This window comes from Lontra canadensis, unplaced genomic scaffold (genome assembly GCF_010015895.1).
Source record: "Lontra canadensis isolate GAN:19392208 unplaced genomic scaffold, GSC_riverotter_1.0 scaffold215, whole genome shotgun sequence".
NCBI classification, from domain to species: Eukaryota; Metazoa; Chordata; class Mammalia; order Carnivora; family Mustelidae; genus Lontra; species Lontra canadensis.
Window position 1 is genome coordinate 439982 of NW_022631209.1, and position 22536 is coordinate 462517.

Sequence of the window (22536 nt, forward strand, 5' to 3'; positions counted from 1 at the left end):
TTGCAGCTACATTCATTCGAAGATTGGGAATACAAACCTCTTTTCTGCACTGTCCTTTCATTGCCAAGTGTCTTATGCCAAAGCAGGTTTGTTTTTAACCGAGTTAGGGGGATGACCTAAAAAGCAGGTTCTGTGTAGCCTAGAGGGCCCCGTGGCCGTTCTAACAGCACCGTGTGTTCATGAGTCCCCTCGATGTGTCAGAAATTACATCCTGCATCTTTCAGGGAGAAACTGCGTTTCTTCCTGGAAACAGTCAACGAGTTGTTTTAACTGATTATTTAGGGTTGACCTCCTACCCTGATGCGGCTGCTTGTAAAGACCACAAAGTAAACTATTTGAAGCAAACCTCTAATATATTTATTTTTCCTTTCAGGGGGAAAATGATCCCATCTGATCTTGAAAGAAGGATCCTTGAAGCCAAACAAAAAGTAAGTGCTTGTAGGGAGTTTTAACCAGCCCATAACAAGCTAAGGGTACATATTTCTGATTCCATCCAGTGGAGAACATTCTTTGGTTTGGGTTTTTTTGTTTGTTTGCTTTTGGGGTTTTGGGTGGGGCTGTAGTGGGGGGCAGAGGGAAAGGGAGAGAGAATCCCAAACAAGTCCCACACCCAGTGCAGAGCCCAGTGCGGGGCTGAATCTCACAACCCTGAGATCATGACTTGAGCCAAAAATCAAGAGTCAGACACTTTACCAACTTAGCCACCCAGGTGCTGCCACTTTGGTTTTGTTTTGAAAAGAGGACCCAATTCTCAACCTCCCTGCTTTACTGAGAATATGGGATTTTTATATCTAGTCATTACTCATTTCTCTGAGTTGCAGCCCCTGCTTTGGAAAGATCTAAGTTGCTGTTTAAATAATATACCCTGTGATAATATATACGGTGATGCTGTAGGAGTTTCTACAGCATTCGTCTTTTTATGCGCTGAGAGTTGGCATTAAACAGACATCCATTTGAAAGATCATTTTCACAAGTGGAAGATACCACAATACCAATGCTGCATGAGTTACCACGGTGTGGTTCTTTGAAAGGGGCCAATTTTTCCTGCCTAGGAATATGGTTATGATTGGCTCTCCAAGCATCTTTTTCTCTGGCAAGCAATTTAGAAGTCATAGAAACAGCAAGTTCCGGAGACCTGTGAAGGATTTCCACAAAGCTCTAGAAAGTCATTTCTATCCCTGGGTGGTTTGCAAACCAGAGAGCTTGTTTGTAGAACTCCCTTAATGTAACTTTTAGTGGATAGGACCTACAGTTCCTCGTTCAATGGCAGGCTATGTGCGTTTGATTATTATCAGCTTAGGAATAGTTATTTCTTTTCTCTGCCTTTTCTTTCTTCTTTTTTTTTTTTTTCTATAAAGTGGCAGCAGGAGGTTCCCCGTGCTTCTGTATCCGAAGTACTTCTAGGATAGTAAACCACAAGATTAAACCTTTGCTGCCACCTAAAGACGGACTCCGACATCCTGTCACATCACAGCTGTTCATTCTGTTTGAGGCACTCTTCTACTAGTGTCTAGCAACTTTCGTTTAGCCAGGGCCAGACAGACTGAAGACTACTTAGATAATGCTCATGGCTTATTGTCTAGCCCACATGAACCCTTCCCTCTAAGGCGTCCCAAATAAATTATCTCACAGTTTTCCAAAAATGAATAATGGGGTCGGTCGGATTTCCTTCTTCTTATTCTTTTGCCTGCTCACTCTAGGGGACTGTTATGTAAAAGTAAGATTAGAAAGTGAGCAAAAAGGAAGACTAGAAAGTGAACAAAGTTGGGGGGAGGAGTATCTACCTGGATATATAAATGGCTGCAGGCCACCATAAAGCTCCCTCACCTCTGGGTCCAGTGTGGTCTCTCTTGAGAACCAGTGTCTTTCTCCTAAGGCAACTGGCAGGTCCAACAGAGTGGCCTGGAGAACTCAGATCCTGGAGATCTAAACTATCCTCCCAGGCTCTAAAGGGTCAACAGTCCTCGTCATGGTTCCAAAACTGTATGTATGACAGAGGGAGAATATCCGCTATTTTTATCAGCTAAAAAATAATAATAATAATCAGGACTCCTTGGTGGCTTAGTTGTTAAAGTGTCTGCCTTCGGCTCAGGTCATGATCTGAGGGTCCTGGGATCGAGTCCAGGGTCCATTGGGCTCCCTGCTCAGCGGGGAGTCTGCTTCTCCCCTCTACCTCTGCCTGCTGTTCCCCTTGCTTGTGCGCTCATGCACGCGCTCTCTTTCTCTAACAAACAAACAAAATCTTTTTAAAAAAATTTTTTTTAAAAATCCTTGGCACCCTGTTTGACATTGTTTGGGGCTTTCTTGTTTGTGTAGGGATTTGTTCCTTTCCTTGTGAGCGCCACGGCTGGGACCACTGTGTACGGAGCATTTGACCCCCTCCTGGCGGTTGCTGATATTTGCAAAAAGTACAAGATCTGGATGCATGTGGATGTGAGTATCCCATAGGGGCGGCCATGAAAACGTCCTCGCACATTTATTCATTTGGGGCTCATGGAATGAAATCTGTTTTCTCTCTCTTTCTCTCTCTCTCTGTTTTTTCCCTTTGGGAGCCTATTTTCAGAATGGGGATATTTAAGCTTTTGAAGCGTGCAGAGACAAAGTAGCACACAACTCACACAAACCCCAACATTGACTGGAGGAAGTCAGAGGCTGACCTGCCTCAATGTCCCCAACATGATAATATGCTTGTTTTTATGACCAGTACCCACGCTGAGCATTTAGCTCTTCATTCTTCAGTCCGTAACATCCTTGGAGGAATGCACCTACGCACGTCCATACACAAGCACACACAGTAGTTTGTACTTCCCTATAAGAATGATGCAAGAGGTAAAAAAGAGTTACATTTACATAGGAAGCCCCGGGGGTGGGGGGCACTCAAACTCAAGTCAGATATTTGTATATTTGGAGAGGAAAGCAGACACGAGAGCTTGCTTACTAGGATGTATGGGCCACCAGGTTTCCAGTTCCTTAGCTGAGCCAGCTAAGAAGATAAATTACATTTGAAATGTTTTTGACTCCAGACCTAGTCACACTGAAATGAAGATGTGCCCACCAAAACATTTTCAAATTAAGAAAAAAAATTGTCAAGATTTAGAAGGACACATAGAAGCAATTTAAGCTTAGACCAGTATGACTCAAAGTGTGGTTCAAAGACCAGCTGTTATCTGCAGACGGCTTGTTCCTAATCCACTATTACTTAGCAAGGCTGAACCAGGAAGATTTCCATGATCCCCCAGTGTTCCCCTGCATAGTGGTTACCAGTCTTCTTTTCCTCCCCTGATTCACAGTGTGAGTTGTTCTTCTATGATCTTCCTTTCGCAGGCAGCTTGGGGTGGGGGATTACTGATGTCCCGGAAGCACAAATGGAAACTGAGCGGCGTGGAGAGGTACACCCACTTTTCTTGTTAACGATGTAATGTGTGAAAGCTAAATGTGAAAAGCAAGTTGTATACAAGTTCTAAGCACTCTTGGAACACACGTGAGCCCATTCTCTGCAGTGTTCGTGTGCCTTGACCTGTGTGGTCATAGACCCATGAATATCATGTATAAGTAACAGAAAGACATCCAATGCTCTATCCAGTGGCCCAGGCAGAATGTTTCTCAAATAGAGATTCCTACCTGGAGTCCATGGTTGGCCAGAGGACTCAGGAATGACCTTCCTACAATCTCTGAACCAACAACCAAAATTATTTAAAACCTATTGACAGGTCATAGTTTCCTGGGGAGAAGATCTATCCTAAAAGGATAACTTCCACTGCTGCAAGTAAACAAACAAGTGACTTTGCACCGTATAATTTGTCAGCATTGAAAGCATGGGTTTGGGGTTTAATATGGCCAGTGGAAAGCAAAACATACTTGTGAGAGCATCATTTCATGCTTTCATTCCCATGATAATTTCCTTTTTTTTATGTAGCTTTGATGCCGTAAAGCAGCTTCCCCACCCCCAGAGACTAAGCAGTAGAGGGTTGAGAAAAGCTACTAAACCTAAAAGAGGTGAAGAGGTGATACTTAATTAACGTAAAACATATTCAGAGCTCAAGAGAAAAGGGAAAAAAAATGATAGAATGTAAAATCAGCCTTGGGCTTTGCGGACCGTGCACAGAGGAAGCTCGGCGTTCCCCAGTTTTCCCATGACATCCTGGCAGGTCAACAGCAGAGGTGAGCTCTGACCCTCCAGGCAACTAACTGAGAAAGCCTGAGCTTGTCCAAGAGACCGCCAAGGGCCCACCATGCCCTGCCGAGTAGCCAGATGCCGCCCAGGAAGAGTTTCCCACTGGATCTGCCGCTAGACATCTTGGCACAGTTTCTGTTCCGGGATGAGGCGAGGAGCCGATGGAGCGTGGGAGCACCTGTCGGCACAGACGCCGCGCGGCCAGCCTGGGATGGATGTGCAGGGCGGGCTCCGCGATGCCCAGACCCATTCACATGCAGAGAACCCGACGGGATGGGGGTCACCGAGGCAGAGTCAGGGGTACAGTGCCTTGCACGTGGAAGACTCGAGAGACCAGCTGAGGCCCAACTCAGCAGGGCAGCTGTCCCTGAGCCAGCCGACTGGGGTCAGGCGCTGGCAGGGAGCACCCCCGTGCCCTGATGGCAGGTTCCCATTTAGCGATGGGAGGCTGAAGGCGGGCAGAGCCCCAGCCAGCCTGAGCCAGTCTTGGCCTCTGCCTCTGGTCCTCTGGGGCTCCTCCCTTGCCCAGTTCCTTTTTGCCATGAAGATCTCTACGAAAGCAGACACTAAAGGAGAAGGCAACGCACTACACAGGGAGAGATGATGGGAGGGGAAAAAGAACAGCTTGGAAGGTGCCTGCTCAGATGATCAGAGCAAAACCGAATTCTCGTGCTTTGAGAGCTGGCCTGTCCACAGTACTTTCTCTCCTTCAGTTTCTTTCCGACTGGCATGAAAAGTAAGCGTCTATTATTGTACCTTTAATGCCACCTAGGACTGAGTGCTGAAAGCCTTGGCGCGTCCTCCCCAGTGATGACTTAAAAGCTCACCAAATTACCCACCCTGAGCCTTGGAAAAATAAACACCCACACACTTTTGAACTAAAGACTATTATTTCGGGGCAAAGCTTCGAACATTCAGCATGGAACACGGAGTCTCCTCCAATTGCTGCAGTTCTGAAACCGTATTGTAACTGGATCTACAAAGTCCAAGAGCCAAAGATGAAGTCCCCGAAAATGAGGGACTGCCACCTACATGCCCGAGACCGTCTGTCTTGCTAACTTATTGGCAAAAGGCACACCATCTTTGCTGAATGCGGTTGTAGAGCCAGTGGAAACCCCTGGGCATAAGGACATGGGCATTCGTTTAGGGATAGAAATTTGCCTCCCTTGGGGGTACCCAGTTTCCCAAAGATTCACTCTAAAGGGGAGGAAACTGGTGGTCAATTCTTGTCCCCAGATCAGGAGGTGCTCCCGTGCCCAGACAGTCATCCTCTTAACAGAATGGCATAAGTAACCAGAGCCTACCCGGCATTCCGTGCAAGTACCTACCAAATTCTTAGTAACGGCTTTCTTCCTTGCTAATGCTGTCAAATTTTCTAGAGACAGCATAGCCGAGAGGGTGTGTCAAGGGCCCTAACACTCCCAAGTATGCTTCTGTGCACGGCCAACTGTCTCCTTTAATCCCTCTCCGCAGCAGGCTGCGGCTTGCCTGCAGTGTCCCCCTGTGGCAGCCCCCTCTGAAGCCTTTCTGGCCCAGCTGAAGGTCTTGGAACAACTTTAGCCTTATTACCAATCACTGTCCTCTCTCCTGCCCCAAGAGCCAGGGGTTTAGAAATTCAGTTCAGGAAGAGATTGAACCTCTGCCCTATGCAAGGCACAGCAGAAGGCCCAGCAAGGGCACAGAGACGACTGTGGTGTGAAGCCTGTTTTCAGAGGGCCTGGAATCTAGTAGGGAAGAGTGACAGCCAGTGATGGCTTCAGCTTCAAGGCAGAGGAAGTAAAGGCTCAGAGGCAGACAAGCGAGCTGATTGGCAAGCACAGAGAAAGGGATGATTCCTGCTAAACAGGGTCATTCAAGGAAGCCTTCGCACGGGTGCGGGCACTGTGCTGCCTCAGATGGAAGTGGAAGATGGATGCTCAAGGTGAAGATCAAGGGCACGGAGGTCTGGAAGGGTCGTTGGAAGAAGTCCAGATAAGTTTGGAGGGAGCCTGTGGGACTCACGGCTGTGACTAGGAAGCTCGTGGGGTGTCCACAGGTGTTGCGCAGGGAGTCTCAATGGAGGGCCTGCCCACAGGGCCAAGTCAGGATCCATAAATCCCTGAGCTGAGGGTCCCTGCTGTAGGAGCCACTACTTTGCATGGACAGCATTCTATATCTCAGCTTGGAGTGGGGAATGAAAGCCCTTGTCATAGCAGCCATGGGCGGGGGGCGGAGGGGGTAGGGGGCAGTGAGGGGACAAGTCATATGATTTCACCTGCCCTTTGGAGAGGCAGCTCTGGATTCAGAGGAGATGGAGGCCGGGGACCCAGTAGAAGCCACTGAGCTCTTGAGAGTGTCCAGGTGAGGGGTAGTGGTGGTGGGAGAAGCTGAGGGTACAAACCGGGCGGTAGCAGCTGGGAGGACAATGAATGGAGGGACCGAGCAGTGTGGCTTATCCAGGCAACAGGACGAACCATCACAGGGACCTGCTCATCTACAGGACCACATATAATTCAAAGAGCCGGTGCTTCTGTTGACCTCCCCTGCTTCTGAAACATTCTGTGTGTTTATATAGATAAGTCGCTTTCTAGTTACACGAAGAGTCTTATATATTACAGAATGCTTTGACACTCTTTGTATATAATACTTCTTTTTTACTTATTTTCCAATACTTTAAGAAATTCCAGAGACTTTCCTTCTTTTATTTTTTAGATTTTATTTATTTATTTGATGCACAGAGAGAGGTCACAAGTAGGCAGAGACGGGGGGGTGGGGGGAAGCAGGCTCCCTGCTGAGCAGAAAGCCTGACGTGGAACTCAATCCCAGGACCCTGAGACCATGACCCGAGCCAAAGGCAGAGGCTTAACCCACTGAGGCACCCAGGCACCCGAGACTTTCCATCTTGACAGACTTTACAGACTTCTATAATATGTTGAAAAGTATGGATAACATTTTTTTGTAGATATCTTTGACCCAGCTAGCATTAGCTTGCTGTACTCTCTGAAACGTCTTCCTCCAAAATTCCAAGCATGAAGTACTACAGAATAAAGCACTTTATACGGAGTTTAAAAAAAAAAAAAATCTAGAACTGAAAGGGGAGATGTCGGGAGAGCAGGAAGAAGAAAATGTTACTAAACACGCTGAGGTTGGAGAGCTGGATGTGTGGGAGGAAGACAGTGTGAGGCGCTGAGGCACAGAACACACGAGAAAGAACAGATCTGGAAGGATGAGGAGGGGCAAGTTAATGAGTTTGTGTGGGGTCTGCTAAGTTTGAGGGCCAAATGAGGGCACAAGGATAGGTCTTAAGACAGCCCTCAGGGAGTCAGCTTTCTGTAACTTAGAGGAAATCAAAGAAGCCACGTGACTGAACCTCACAGCAAAACACTTTGAAATGAACCTGGGGCTGTTTTTCATAAATTGCCAACATTTCTCAAACAGACTAAGGGCATGTCACTGAATCACTCTGTGCAGCTTTTTGCTGCATTTATGAGGCAGCCCCTCTGCGAGAGAGGCAGGACAGGGAACTCAGTGAAGGTCGTTGTGGGGCTTGGCAGAATCTACTCTAGTCTTTGAAAGACAAGTTGGCCACTGCATCTAAACAAACACCTCCAGTCAGAGAAATTTTCTTCCCCATCAGGTGTCATTACTGAAAAAGCTGAGTTTCGTCAGGATTAGGCATGAAGCTGTGGAATATTCTAGAAGCAGTGTATATGCACTCAATGGCACAAAGTATGTAAATGTTAGAATTGGAATTAATAGTAGGATCCAACCTTATTTAATGCTTACTGTGTATCAGAAGATGAGCTGGCCTATTCACTGATTCAGATGAGATCCCCAGGCCAGTAAGCATTCTCTGACTGGCCAGCTGATGCCCATTCATTCCCAGCTTCTCATTTCTTCCCAAGGTTCTTGGACCTTGAGTGCAGGGAGCAGGTGAGCCCAAGTCTGTTGTTCAGCCAAAGAACAGGCAGCAACCCACAGCACTTTGGAGACAGCTGCCCTGGGTTGCTCTACTTTCCCTCTTCTTGTGCATCTGTTAATAACAAGGTCACATTCATGATTCTCATCCCCAAGGAATCCCTTAGGCTCTCAGAAGACATGCACAGGGGTTCATCTGGCCTGATAAATACATCAAGTGAGCAATGGGAACTCACTCATGGAGGGGACACTTCCTTTCCCTGGGAGCTGGAGGGGGAGCTGGTTGGAGCAGTTCAGGGGGAGTGAGGGAGAGAAGATGAATGAAGTTGAAGAAGTCTGAAGAGAAAATAACACTTGATCACTGATCTTACTTAAGAATAAGTAAGACTTATCCAAGTGAAGCAAAGAGAGATGAATTCCAGGAAGAGATAGCATTAAGAGACCCAGGAGCATAAAAATAGAATTTTCTGAGAATAAAAAATAATCTGGTGTGATGAAAATGGTGTCATGAAAAATGAAAATGGGCATGGGATAGAGCGAGGACACAAGACTGAACATATGGCCTGTACGCACCCCTGATGGCATCATCATCACCATCATCATCATTATTTTTATCATTACTATCACTACTACTACTACTACTACTACAAGAATATGACACAGAACTATGGTTTAGACTTTCAAAAAGCATAAATCCTTGACCATCTCTATTGATGGGAGGTCTGATGTCCTCAGACATCAGACCTTAGAGAGAGATTGCATCTCCACTGATGGGAGAGCATCATGGTTCTCAAGTGTGCTGGGATAAAATAGTTTGGAAACTGCTATGGAAGCCATAGCATATCCCACCTGTGGTCTAGAAGGACATATCTAGGTCAGAGAAGAGATGGAAATGGGATGAACTAGAAGCTATTATGAAAGGACAGATATGAAAAATGTAATTCATTTGAAGAGGAAGAAGGAGAAGATGGGTGAGAAGAACAAAATTAAGCAGTGAAATGAGCCATCGCTCTGAGCCCCAGGCCACTATGGTAATGCCTCCAGGAATAACAGAGGCACGCGAGGATAGCCCCTTCACCTGCATGGTGCCCTCCTCCTTGGCCACCAAAGGCAGGATGCGGGAGTGGATGACCCCAGTCACTCAAAGGGACTCTCAGACCATATGGAGGCTGGCCAAATTCCTCCATGGGAGCTAAGGGAGGGAGCCCAAGAAGATGCCCACACTTGCTTACTCTCTCTGGAGACGAAAAAAGGTTGTAGATTTAAGAGTCCACATCTTTTTTGGTAAATTTAGCATGAGAAATAGTGGTAAGAACCTCAAAGCTCTGTTGTCCTGGCACAGGACCTTGTAGTCTGAGCCAGTCATAGGTGTCACCCTCTTAAATCCATTTCTTTCCTTTAGGGCCAACTCTGTGACATGGAACCCCCACAAGATGATGGGCGTCCCTTTGCAGTGCTCAGCTCTCCTGGTTAGAGAAGAGGTACGTCTTTCCTGATTCATGGCCCAGTCCATCAGTGGAGTTTGGTAGAGTAAATGTGTGTAGTGACAGAATCCAAACACAGGATGATTCACAGGCTAGAACAGTGAGCCATATCCAGAAAGGGGGAATTGTTCATGAGGATAATTATGAAGTCCTGTTCTTATTTCCATGTATAGGATGGTTCTATTTTGAGTCAATAAGACAGGCATGTTTCATACATGGCTAAATTGTACTGTGTGTGTTTGTGCGTGTGTCAGGCTTACTTTATTTAGCATAATGTTTGCAAGGTTCATTTATGTCATAGCACGTACCCAAATTTCATTCCTTTTGTGGCTGAACAATATTCCATTATGTGAATATACCACAATTTGTTTATCCATTCATCCTTCAGTGGACATTTGGGTTAATTCTGCTTTTTGGCTGTTATGAATAGAGCTACTCTGAGTCTTTGTGGACAATTATTTGTCTGACATTCTGTTTTCAAATGACGGACCTGTTTTCAATGGAGGAATGAAGCTGCTGAATCATACGGTAATTCTGTATTTACCTTACTGAGGAACTGCCAAAGTGGCTGAACCATTTTACTTTCCCACCAGCATACATGAGAGTTCCAACTTACTCTACATCCTTGCCAACACTTCTAAGAAAACAGGGCTAAATTTAGCTCTTAAATTGAGGCCTTTGAACCCTTTTGAGTTAATGTTTGTGTATGGTGTAAGGTAGGAGTTTGCATGCAGATACTCCATTCTCCCACTACCATTTATTGAAGAGACAACTCTTTCTCCATTGAATGGTCTTGGCACCCTTGTTGAAAATCAATCAGCCATAGATATATGGGTTTAGCTACATTGTACTTGTGAAAAGGGCATAGAATGTGTTAGGTTGTACTCAGCAAGGTCAACCATGAGTCAAGAGAAACTTAACATTCATAAAATATTAATGAGTTAAAAAAAGTGGAGTGTCAGGATGAGGAAGGTTGTAGTCTCCCACGGTCCTCTGGATAAACCATGCCTCAAGTGGTTGCTTAGGTCAAGGCCAGATTGCTTATGGGATCCCATCAAGCTAGGGTTCCAATAGTGGAAAACAACTGGTGAACATGTGAGAGGGATGACTGAAATAACTAAGGATGTTTAACTTTAAAAAGAAAAAGAAACTTGAAGGGCTGGAGGATGACAGCCTTCACAGTTTAAATGACTTGCAAGGGGAAGAGATTCATTTTTTCCTTGCAGCTTTGGGGAAATGGGTCAGTAGTACTGGGTTTGATTTGCTGGCTCAATCAGAATGTGCCATGACTTTAGGTCTGACTTCCAGTCAATCAAAGGAAAGCTCTTCTAAAAATTAAGCTTCCCCAAAGGCAATGAATGCTTTCCATTGGAATAAATTCACTGCCAGGAGAAGTGATTGGAGATTGGACAGCCAATTATTAGTAAGAGGATAGAAAAGATTCCTTCACTGAGAAGGAGTAAAATAAGCTCTAAGATCCCTTCCAAATCCAAGAGTTATGATGCTCTGACAGCATGTTCCTTATTGAGATATAAGAAATAATGCTGCTGTACAGGACTGTATTAAGTATTCTGTGATAAGAGAGTTCAGGGTTTAAAAAAACTTGGGATATTTTAGACTAAAGAGTGAAAATGAAGTTTTGTTACCTCAGGGCATATCAGAGCCTTTAATGTGCTGATATATATTGAAACTATCCTTGAAGAAGGGATTTATGATGTTGAGTTTCCTTAATTTATTTGACCCTGGGACTTTCTTTTATATCAACTGTTTGACAGCACAGCAATTATTAGTGCACTTATAATCATTGGCCACATAACGGTCTATAACTGTTTGACGGGTTGGAATCAGAGTATTGTCTCATCAGGGCCCTTTATGTGAAAAACATGACTTTCATTTATCCTTTTGTACAGTGAGACTGGTGCTAGCCAGCCTTTGGGAGAGCCTGTGTTTTGAGTTGTTTTTCCTATCCCAGGTCTGCTCTATCCATCATTCCAGACCCTGGGGTGATCTCCCTTACGACTGGTGGCACCTTTTTGTGAGCGAGATTGCATGTCAAGCTTCTGTGACCACAAAATGAAACAGAAACACCTATTGCAATATTCAATCTTATTGGTCTTCAAGTGAATTTTCTTTTTCAAATCCATTGTCATTCTATGGCTCTATTACAATTATTTAATTTCCCTCACTCTCAATGAATTCCACTGCAAATGAAGCCCAAACTATAGGGTCAAACCCAGCTTCATTGCCTACCATCTGGTCTTTCAGGACTCAGTTAAATTGTAGTTGCAAAATATTATGTTTTCATTGGGTACTTTTTTTTTTTTTTTAAAGAATTCTCACTTCTAACTTCAACTAGGTGATCATGTTTTAGTCTTCTCTTGTCATGAGTCACAAGCAAAAAAAAAACAACAAATGCCAAAGCTTTTGTAAAATCACAGTTATATTGTAGATAATGAAAGAGTTGAAGGCTTCCTGTGGTTCATGACAAATGGAAACGTGGTGGGGTTTCTGGTGAGGAGACTGACAATGCTGTTTTAGTCAGAGCGCATGATTCATTCACTGTTCTTTGGAATAGTTCAGTCACTTTGCCACCCATTTTCCATACTAAGCTTCTGGTGCTGGGACAAATTAATGATCATTGGCAGTGAAACATCCCACTCTAACCACCCCAAGCAACTGAGTATAAAAATGCAGTAGTAACCACTCTTGAAAGGAGACTATGGCATTTGAAAGATTGGGTACTTTAGACATCTCAGGATAACAATGTCTTTATTGTTTTAGATTTCAGCACATAACAATAACAATAAACTATCTCAAAAGCTATGACTTCCAAAGAGGACTCAAGCCCTAATAGCCAAATGATAAAGTCCTTGAACTAAGTACGGATGAAACACTAGATGAATCTGGCTATTAGTATTTTACGGAACCAAAGGGATTTTAAAGTATTTTAATTACAACAAAACCAAAACAGCAGGATGTTCCCTCAAAGAATGAACACTATACTCTGATCAAGATTGTTACTTTTTTTTTTAGATTTTATTTATTTATTTGACAGACAGAGATTACAAGTAGGCGGAGAGGCAGGCAGAGAGAGAGAGAAGAAGCAGGCTCCCCATGGAGCAGAGAGCCCGTTGTGGGGCTCGATCCCAGGACCCTGGGATCATGACCTGAGCTGAAGGCAGAGGCTTTAAACGACTGAGCCACCAGGTGTCCCTGATTATGATTGTTGCTAAAGAAATAAGCATTCTCTCAAATGGAGAGTTAAAGTATATATGCCCTTGTTATTAACCTGTAGTTACATTTGACCCTGAGCCATTTATCTCACAGAACTGTCCTATCGCAACAGCTCATCCTGTCTGGATATTGGTCCCATTTTATTTTATTTTTCACCTGTTCAGAGAGAGAGCGAGAGAGAGTGCACATGCGCGCTTGCACGAGCACACAAACAGTGGTGGGAGGGGCAGAAAGGAGAATCTTAAGCAGGCTCCCTGCAGATCCTGACGTGGGGCTCAATTTCACGACCCTGAGACCATGACCTGAGCTGAAATCAAGAGTCACTCAATCAGCTGAGCCAAGGTACCGATTGGCCCCATTTCCAACACTTGATTCTTCCTGCTTTCTTCCTCCAGGAAATTCGGTGTCCCTTTAAAAAAATTTTTTTTCCTTAATCATTTTCATCACAATGTAAATCTAACGGAGTACTTGATCAAGTCAGGAGGTTTTCCTAAGTCTTCTCTTCTCTTCCAGGGATTGATGCAGAGTTGCAACCAGATGCATGCCTCCTACCTCTTCCAGCAAGACAAGCACTACGACCTGTCCTACGACACTGGGGACAAGGCCCTACAGTGCGGACGCCACGTCGATGTTTTCAAATTATGGCTAATGTGGAGGGCAAAGGTAAGCACAGGTCGACCGTCCGAGTGTTGACTAAAGACAGAAACTGTATCTGGTGAGGTTAAAAATTATGAGGTTATAAATGGATTTCCAAATTGAAAATCACCCGAGATTAAGCTTCTTTAATCCCGTATCTAGATACCTGCCTTCCGCACGGGCAAGGACAGAAGCCAAATTGCTTCCCGTGCTCACTCATCTAGAAAACAAAGACAGGTTGCTTTCTACGGCAGAACATCTGGGTTCTTAAGAGGCATTTTGTTGTTGTTGTGATCTTGCTGTTGTCGTCTCTCAACTCTGGGCTTTTACCCAGTGATGGATCCCTTGGGAGGTCTGATGCCCTCTTTTTGTTTGGAGGACAGAACGCACCACGATAGCTTCCTTTTGACGTTTCAAGGGATATCGTCTATCATCTCTTTAAAACCAAAACCAAAAAACAAAACCTGGAACTACCCAGTGACCTCCTTTTGTAAGGTTTCTCTGTTTACCCCAGAATTTAACCACACTTGATCACTCCTCTCAGAAACAAACTCTGTAGGCAGCCTTCAAAGAGGATACCTGCATGCCGAATTGTAAGCAGGCTGGAAAGGTCAAAGAGTTTTCTTTCTCATTTGGACCAGATTCCTAATTTTGGTGTCACAAATCAGTGGCTTCCCACCTGGTTTCATTTACCTCCTACAGGAGGCAATGGCCAGAGCCAGCTGGACATGCCAGAGACACACAGTTAGAAAACACAACCGCTCAAAGACTCCACAAGGGAGACTTGACAAAAGAAAGGGCAAGATTAGAGGGAGGCTGGTACCCCCGAGGCACTCAGTGTTTGAGGGAGGGGCCACAGATTGGGCTGGATGCTTTCTCAGTAGCCCATACAAACGGGGGTGCCCTCCCATCCCAGAGGACGCACAGATAACTTGGTCGGCACGCGTGTGACCTGCCAGGTTGAGGCCACAGATTGCGTCTGTGTAAGGAACCACGTCTACAGCAGAAAGTTCCCTACGTCTTGGTTTGTAAGACGTTTCAAAGTCAACGGAAAGCCTTGAGCAGGGAGAGAGGCAGATAGCTAACAGGAAACAGAGGGGGTTTGGGAGTGAAATCATTCAGTTAGCAACTATCTTACGGAAGATTCTTTAGAGCTATTCGGGGGAAAAGGCGGTTTAACTAGAAAGATGTTCTCGCTGAATGCAGAAAAGATTCTCAGAGGGTTTCTGGGGATGGCTGGGCTTGCATATTCTTGAGACGAGCCTCCGTAAGTCTTTGCCCTACCTGAATTTCCTCTAAGTGGTGCTAAGTATCGAGCAGCTGCCCCGAGTTGTTGAACTGGGAAAGACGGTGGGATGGGCACGAGCCCCCTCCTCTCTCGAAAGATGAGAGCCTGACAAGGACATTTACTGGGTCCCCGCCACCCAAGATGAGACTTAGAATGTCTCCTTTGGCAAAAATAAGTAAATCGGGAACAGGAATTATTGGCGTCCTCTCCAACTGTTCGAAAATGAGTAGTTTTTTCATTTCCTTGATTGGTGGGAATCAAAAGGGATGAACATGAACATGAGCTAGGTAGCTGAGGAAAGCGTGATCTCTAAATATTGCTCAGGATCATCCTTTTTGCCCCCCTTGCCTGCGGCGTTTCTATTAAGAGGATGATCATTAGCTGTATTTACCCAAAAGTGTTCCTCTCACGCTTCATCAGCATCTGCTGCTCCTTTCCCAGCTGAAGCCTCCTCACCAGCATGGGGCAGTCTTTGGCCATAAGAGAAACAACGTGGAGGCCATCAGGTGTGAAGGAAACAACAGGAACAACTGAAGCCTGAAATAAGGGCCGGGGAGCTCAGCTCTAACGTGCCGAAATCAAGGCATCAGGAGAGGGAATAAAAAAAGAGAAAAAAGGAACTATCCCAGCAGCCGCATAATTTACCCATAAACTAGGGATGCATATTCCTTTAATGCCTCATGGCAAACCTTAAGCATCTAGACAACTTCGATTTCTTTTTTTACTTAAAGCTGCATGTTTTGCAAAACAAAGTGGTAATAATGATAAAAGCCCTAAGCTCCATCCTATAATCCAGAGGAGGTGGGAGGGTCATCACGCTCTTGTGAGAGCTCTCCGTGCTGCCAGCCAGGGAAGAAGTCAGCCTGCCTGCAGCAGAACTGAGAAAGTGTTGACCGTGACATTCTGTCTTGTATCCCCTCGGGCATGAGAAAATGATCTTGCAAAAACAATACTGAGGAGGAGGCAGCATTAAGCAGTAAACCCTCTATTATCGGAGATGCCTGGAGACTGCGGTATTCAAGTGAATCCCCATTTCCACGTTTTCTCCTTGGCAGTACAAACCACAGGAAAACTAGTAACCTGACTATAAATAATCCTTCATCTGTTAAAGACTGATGGAGCTAAATGTACTGACCACAGCCATCCCATTAAGTCCAAGAGAACTTGATGAAAGCAAATGTATGAAAGAAAAGAAAAAAAAACAAACAGCTTCTTGATCTGAATGCTGGCAGGCTTTCCAGACAGTAATACCATATGTAAGCCTGTCATGAGCAAAGGTCCTGTGCCTGCCCTCAGCTCTGTTCTTAATCAGGAGATCTTTCATTTTGTCTGTATTTTATTAGAGAATGCTAAATAAGCCTTGATGATTATTTTCCAGATTTCACACATTACCCCAGTGGTTAAAACTCAGTGTAGATAGAAAAAAAAAAAATGAATGAACAAACAAAAGAAAGAAGGAAAGAGGGGAGAGAGAGAAAGAGGAAGAAAGAAAGGAAGGAAGGAAGGGAGAGAGAGAGAGAAGAAGGGGGGGGAGGATGCACCTTGAGAAGTTAAAGGATGGGGAGCCCATTCCTAGTTTGAGAGCCAAGCATGATTTATTAAGAGGTCGCCTCGGAGAAGTGTGTAGACCAGGATAAGTAGAATACGTAGGATTTCAACCAGCAGAGCTACATTATTAACACATTTAACCTGATGTCAATACAGATGACTCCTCACAGCATACTGTGTAAAAACACTGCCCCAGGGATTAAAAGGAGACTCCCATCCATTCATCCACTCATTTAACAAATACACATTGAGCACCTAGTGTATGCCAGCCCTGCTGGTAAGAGGGAGACAGTAGTGAATGAGAGAAACACCTTGTGGAACATGCATTTCGGCCAGGTCAATCTAAACCAATCCTAAGTGTGTGGACAAAGAGGGAGGAAATGAAATCATCCTTCTCCTGCGGCTCCTTCCACGTAACCTGGATGCTGGAGTCTAGACTTCCACTTAGACGCGCCCCTCAGAGCCCTCAAGCTTCCTTCATAGCAACCCAGATCATGGAGAGACCATGCCTGATGGAGTGTTCCAGGGGCTGTTGTCATTGTCAGAGTAACAACTGTGTGGCATATGACAAGTGCTCAGCAAGTATTTGATGAATGAGTACATTTTGGAGAATTTCCTAAAAGCCTTCAAACCCCTGAAAATAAAACATGGGTCTTATTCCTATAAATATCCAACATGAAGAGAGGCCAGGCTCCTAAGAGCACACGGGAGTTTCCTGTGCACTTCGCCTTGTACCTCTTTAGCTTACAACTAAGGGGATGGCCAGGTTACTCCCTATCCTCTCAAGTAAAGTCCCAGACTAGCAAAGACTACAGGAATTGCCGCCCCACCCCCAGCCTGTGATAATCCCCCTGCCTTTGCAATACAACCAAACTTCTTTTCAGAGAATTCGTTTTATGTTACCATGTCCCCATGTGGGAGGGATATCACACAGGCATCACACTTCCCATGTGACCAGTAAGATTAGCCAAGGCCATGGGGCTGGACAGGGTCAGAGTCCTACTGGTTCCAGCCATATCTTGGATCAGGTACAGGCAAGTTTAAAGCCAACCTTGGACTGGCCCAAAGGGTCAAGTTTAGAGAGCAATGAACTTCCCTCCTTCCTACCCAGGGTCCCTCCTCAGCATACCCAAACAGCAAGGTCAGTCCAAACCAACCCCAAATCCTTGGAACCACAAAGTCATAGAGTACATGGTGTAGGTTCTGGCCCAAGTGTTCAGGCATTGATCAGGGTCCTTCCTTGGGGTCATCAGGAATCAGTCAGACTCTTTGACCAATCAACGAGGGCAACAATCTCCGTAGAAATGATTCCTGAACCCATCAGATTTTTTAAGGCTTCAGATGTTAGAGCACTGGCTGTGCTGCCTCTCCCTTTTAGCTGAGAGGACGTGACCATCAGTAGGAGTGTAGGCCCATCTTACAGCCATTACAGCTGCTCTCTCCAGTTTCCATGTTGGATTAATCACTCGTTGATTAATCTGAGCATTAGCTGTTTGAGCATTAGCTGTTTGTCTAAGCTTTCCATTAGCCCTCCCCAAATGCTGAAGGAGTTAGGAGGAAAGCCGTTTTGAAAAGTCATTCCCTGGAGTGTCCCAAGGTCCGTCAAACAGCTCCAGTCCACGGCTCTAGTGTTGTTTTCCCAAGTCCTGGTCCTGGGCGTCTAGTGCCGGGAACTGAAAGACCGCCCTGATAATGTTTCCCCGTTACGAACCTATGAGTCATTTATCCCCAGAGGAGAAATCTAATGAGCTTTTTGCAGAATGACAGGCTAACAAAGCACCGGTGTGCCCCTTGAGCTTCGTACATTCATTTGTTCAACAAATATTCATTGAGTACCTAGCCTATTTGTTCTATAATGGGGGTATGTTGGTGAACAAAAGTGGGATCCGGAAATGGTACCTTTTCATGATGGGTAGGGGCTAAGCAGGCCTGCAGAGGGCCCTCTGAGGATGTTGCTTCTCCACAGGAAGAGAAGAGCCCAGCCTCCTGTCATTAATGACTTCCATAATTACCCTCAGAATGGCAGAGGCAAATTTTCCCCTCGAGTAATCAAAATAATTGCCTAGAGAATGGGGGCTCAGGAAGAAAAGGAATCCGCTGTAGGGAGCTGTGATGACATGAAAGGAACAAAAACACCTGAGGTGAGAGCATCAAGGGAGAAATAATCACCAGAAAAGCCTCAGAAGCACAGTCTTGAGCGAGGAAAGTATGGGGCAGAGCTGAGGCGGAAGTTGCAGAGAAAGCCTCAGTCTCCAGAGAGATCAGTCCACAGGGAGCCCACCCACCTTCCTCAGGCTGCCTGCTGAGCTTTCTTCTTCTCTCATTCAGGGCACCACTGGGTTTGAAGCACATATTGATAAGTGCTTGGAGCTGGCAGAGTATTTATACAATATTATAAAAAACCGAGAAGGATACGAAATGGTGTTTGATGGAAAGGTACGTATTCTGATCTCTACGGTCCCAGAAAGTTTAGTCACTTCCAGTACTTATCACTGATTTTTTTGTTGTTGTTATGTCAATCACGTACTGTCCAGGTAAGTGGGGCCATTACAAAGGAGAAGCTGGGCTGATGGGGTCGCTGTTCTAAGCTGGCATAAAAAACGCAAACTCACAAAACTAACTCTGTATAGTGTGATGAGAGTCAGGCACTGCAAAATGATTATGGGTTTAAAATAGGAATTCTATTGGGAAGCTGCAGAATAGATTTGAAATGCCCTTGGGATCTTCTAAATTGCCACGATGGGCCTAGTGTGAATCTTACTTTCTTACTTGTAGCCTCAGCACACAAATGTCTGCTTCTGGTACGTGCCACCAAGTTTGCGTGTCCTAGAAGACAATGAAGAGAGAATGAGCCGCCTCTCAAAGGTAAGGGATACAGGCTCTTCTGGTCCAGACCTCGGTGCATCCACTGGGCTTTTCACATGCATGGCGTCTCTCTGCCGTGCATATGTCTCTAGGAGAAACCCAACCTTGACCTTGGTGCACAGGTGCGCTCCCCTTCCTGGACTCCTATGAAACAAAGTCATTTGGAGCTGGTATATCTAGAATTTTGACTACTCTGTTTGCTTCTTTTCTTCTTTTTTTTTTTTTTTAAGATTTTTTTATTTATTTGACAAAGAGAGAGATCACAAGTAGGCAGAGAGGCAGGCAGAGAGAGGGGGGGAAGCAGGCTCCCTGCTGAGCAGAGACCCTGATGCGGGGCTCGATCCCAGGACCCTGAAATCAGGACCCGAGCTGAAGGCAGCTCAACCCACTGAGCCACCCAGGTGCCCCAGCTTCTTTTCTTCTGAGAGCAAGTTTATGCTATCTTAAAATAAGCCATCAGGTGACAGTTTTGCTTCCATTCATGATGCAATAAGAACCCTTGGTCAAGTTGGCTGACCTGCCCAGCAAAACCGTTAGAAGCACAGAAGAGATTTCAGGAGCTGGCAATGGTTAGAAATCGGAGCCACTGTGGCCCCCTTGAGATGCTAAGGTCAAGGCCACCCTGTGGAGTCTTTAGAGCTATGGTGAACCCCAGAAGGGACCAGGGCAGGAACAATACTAACAGCCACCGTGTAGAGTGCACACTGTGTCCCAGGCTCAACTCTGATCTAGCATTAGATCACTCAGCTATCGTAAGTGTTAGAAATGACTAAAGAAGACGATTTAGGTGATGTAAGCAAACTTGATTTAACACTTCATGAAGCAGGCAGCCTCCATTCCCAGGGACCCACAGAACTGAAGAATGGGGTGGAATGCAAGAAGCTTTTATAGGATTAAGAACAAGGAATGAGAAGAGAAAGATAGAAAATGAATAAGGAGGGGCACCTGGTGACTCAGTTGGTTACGTGTCCAACTCTTGATTTTGGCTCAGGTCATGATTTCAGGGTCGTGAGATGGAGCTATGTGTCGCTCTCTGCACTGGGTGTGGGACAAGCTTGAGATTCTCACTTTCCCTCTCCCCCTTTCCTCCCCTCCCCATTTGTGTGCACACACTCATGCACCCTCTCTCACTCTCTCTAAAAAAGAAAGAAAAAAATGAGTGAGGAACAACAAAATAAGTACAGAGCTAGGGTTGGCTTGGTCTTGGGGATTGGCTGACTGGATTTTCCATGTTTCTTGTCAGACAGAGCATTTACAAGGATGTGAAAGTTAAGTTTCTGTTTCCTGATGTGATATCTGGACAGGAGCAGCCCCATCGTGGTCTAAACACTTACTTCAGTCTGAGAAACCTAGTGTGGGAAGCACTGCTGTCTCCCCATTTTCCTATGGGGAAACTGAAGCACAGGGAAGGGAAAAAAAAAAAAAAACACTTTCCCCAAATCACTGAGTCCAGAGCCAGAGGGCTTGAGATTCAGAGTTCTGTGGCCAGTAAGATACCCTTGATCGTTTTTCCTCTCCTGGTCTCATCATTTACACACGGGTGAATTTGGTTTACGATGTATCCAAAGAGAATCTTGAAGGGAGGTAAATGTGGGACCATATCCCAGTGTTGAGGAATAGGAAACCAGGGATGATTATGTCTATTTGGATCTCAGAGGCTGGGTTAGTTGGTTCATTGGTTTTCCATTTATCACAAAGAAGGGGACTTCTTCCAGTCGCTGCCAGGAGCAGGGGAGGCCCTCTCCCCCACTGTGAAGAAGGCTGGGCTGCCTCACTGACCTTTCCGAATACTTCATTTCCTTCTATGTCAAACAGCAGGATTTTGTGTGGTTTAAAACCTCCAGAAAGGCTTATAAATGTGAACACCTGCCAGGAGACAATCCAGGATCAGACCCTCCTCAGGAGGAAACCGACGCATGGTTAAGGTGTTTCAGTCAATCTTCCAAATTAGAGTAATGGTTTGCAATCCTGGCCACACACTAGAGTCAGCCTGAAGTTTTATAGAAAACACCGATGACCAGGTCTTAACCCTGAGAATTTAATCCAGTTGGTTTTGGACGGGCTTGGGAATGGTTCTAAAAGTTCTCCAGGTGATCCCAAGGTGCAGCCCAGCCTCAGAGCCACTGACCTAGAGGAATGTATGGAAGAAAGCTTCTAGAACGGGGATCTATTGGTGCATGTGTCTAGGTAGAAGGGGTCATGGTCATGTCTGAAGTGTTAGTGAAGTTGGCTCATTTGCTCATTCCCAGAAATCAAGCTCAAGAGGTGGGAGGGAGGCAGGGTGAGGGTCCCATTGAAGAAGATGCTAGGGAGGCAACAAGGGGCCTGTTGTCATTTGACAGGAAAGAATTAATATTTTTTTTCCTGAGGTTTTAGGATGTGGCTTCTCCATAGTATGTATCATCTTACCCATAACTAATTTTGTTTAACAAGTTAGTTAAAAATTAGATGTTTCCATTCTTACAGGCTTTACCTCTTTTATGAACCCACTGACCAGACAGAGTCCATGGAATAATCTGGCCAATTTCAATTGTTGAATCAATTCATTATTGCTGGGCTGAGGGATGGGGCAAGATGAGAAAACAGAACAGAAAGTGAGGTTTCCCATCACTTTCTGTGCAAAAATCAACTCTGAATTCCCCCCATTTTAATACAGCTCTCTCCAGATGCCTCTCAGGTTTTAGCAAATCACATAAACTACGATGGGAATGGAGATAATTTCTTGGGGAGAGCCATGAGAATATAAGTCAATTATTTTTATACAGTTGGTAATTCAAATTTGAAAGTCTGGGGATTGCAAAGTGAGTTCTCTTAATTTTTTCCTCTTCTGGGATTCCATTTTCAAGATAGAGAATTCAGCAAGTCAGAGTTGGAATTCACAATACAACCACATAAAATATCAGGCTTAACTTTTGTTTATTTATATCAGTAATTTTTCAGAGTCACACAAAAGCTTCTTCTTAAGTACAAAGCGCTTAAAGTATAATGTCTAGGGACCAGTAAATCTTCACACACACACACACACTCACACACACACACACACACACAATCCCAGAGGGAAAACAGTGGAGGTAAAATAAAATAGATCATCTGCTTTTTCATTTTTCCACAAATTTCATTCATGATTCCAAGATTTTGAAACAGAAAGGTTTTGTGATACATAGTGAAAAAATACATTTCCATGACTCCGTGACTTTAACCTGAGATCTCTTGGGAGAAGAAAAAAAAAAAAAAGTGGATTCAAATTATGGGATAGTTCTCTGGTTGTTGTTTTCTAAGGGATTGAAAAATCTCATGACACAAGGGAGAAAATGACATCCTAAAACTCATAAAGCAGCCCCAAGAGCTTCTGCTGAGGTCTTTTGTGAAACCTTCAACATGTAGCCTCTCTTTCCTGACTATCTTTATTC

The 22536-nt window shown here is 44.9% G+C and overlaps 1 protein-coding gene across 1 annotated transcript in view; it reads left to right on the forward strand.

The window, feature by feature from the left end:
- GAD2 (glutamate decarboxylase 2) overlaps positions 1-22536 on the forward strand; it is a 74356-nt gene that overhangs the window by 46127 nt on the left and 5693 nt on the right. The window contains exons 9-15 of the mRNA XM_032848953.1: positions 374-428; positions 2317-2433; positions 3325-3389; positions 9474-9552; positions 13303-13452; positions 18590-18697; positions 19037-19126. Coding sequence (XP_032704844.1) covers positions 374-428; positions 2317-2433; positions 3325-3389; positions 9474-9552; positions 13303-13452; positions 18590-18697; positions 19037-19126 — 664 coding nt within the window. The remainder of the gene's footprint in view (positions 1-373; positions 429-2316; positions 2434-3324; positions 3390-9473; positions 9553-13302; positions 13453-18589; positions 18698-19036; positions 19127-22536) is intronic.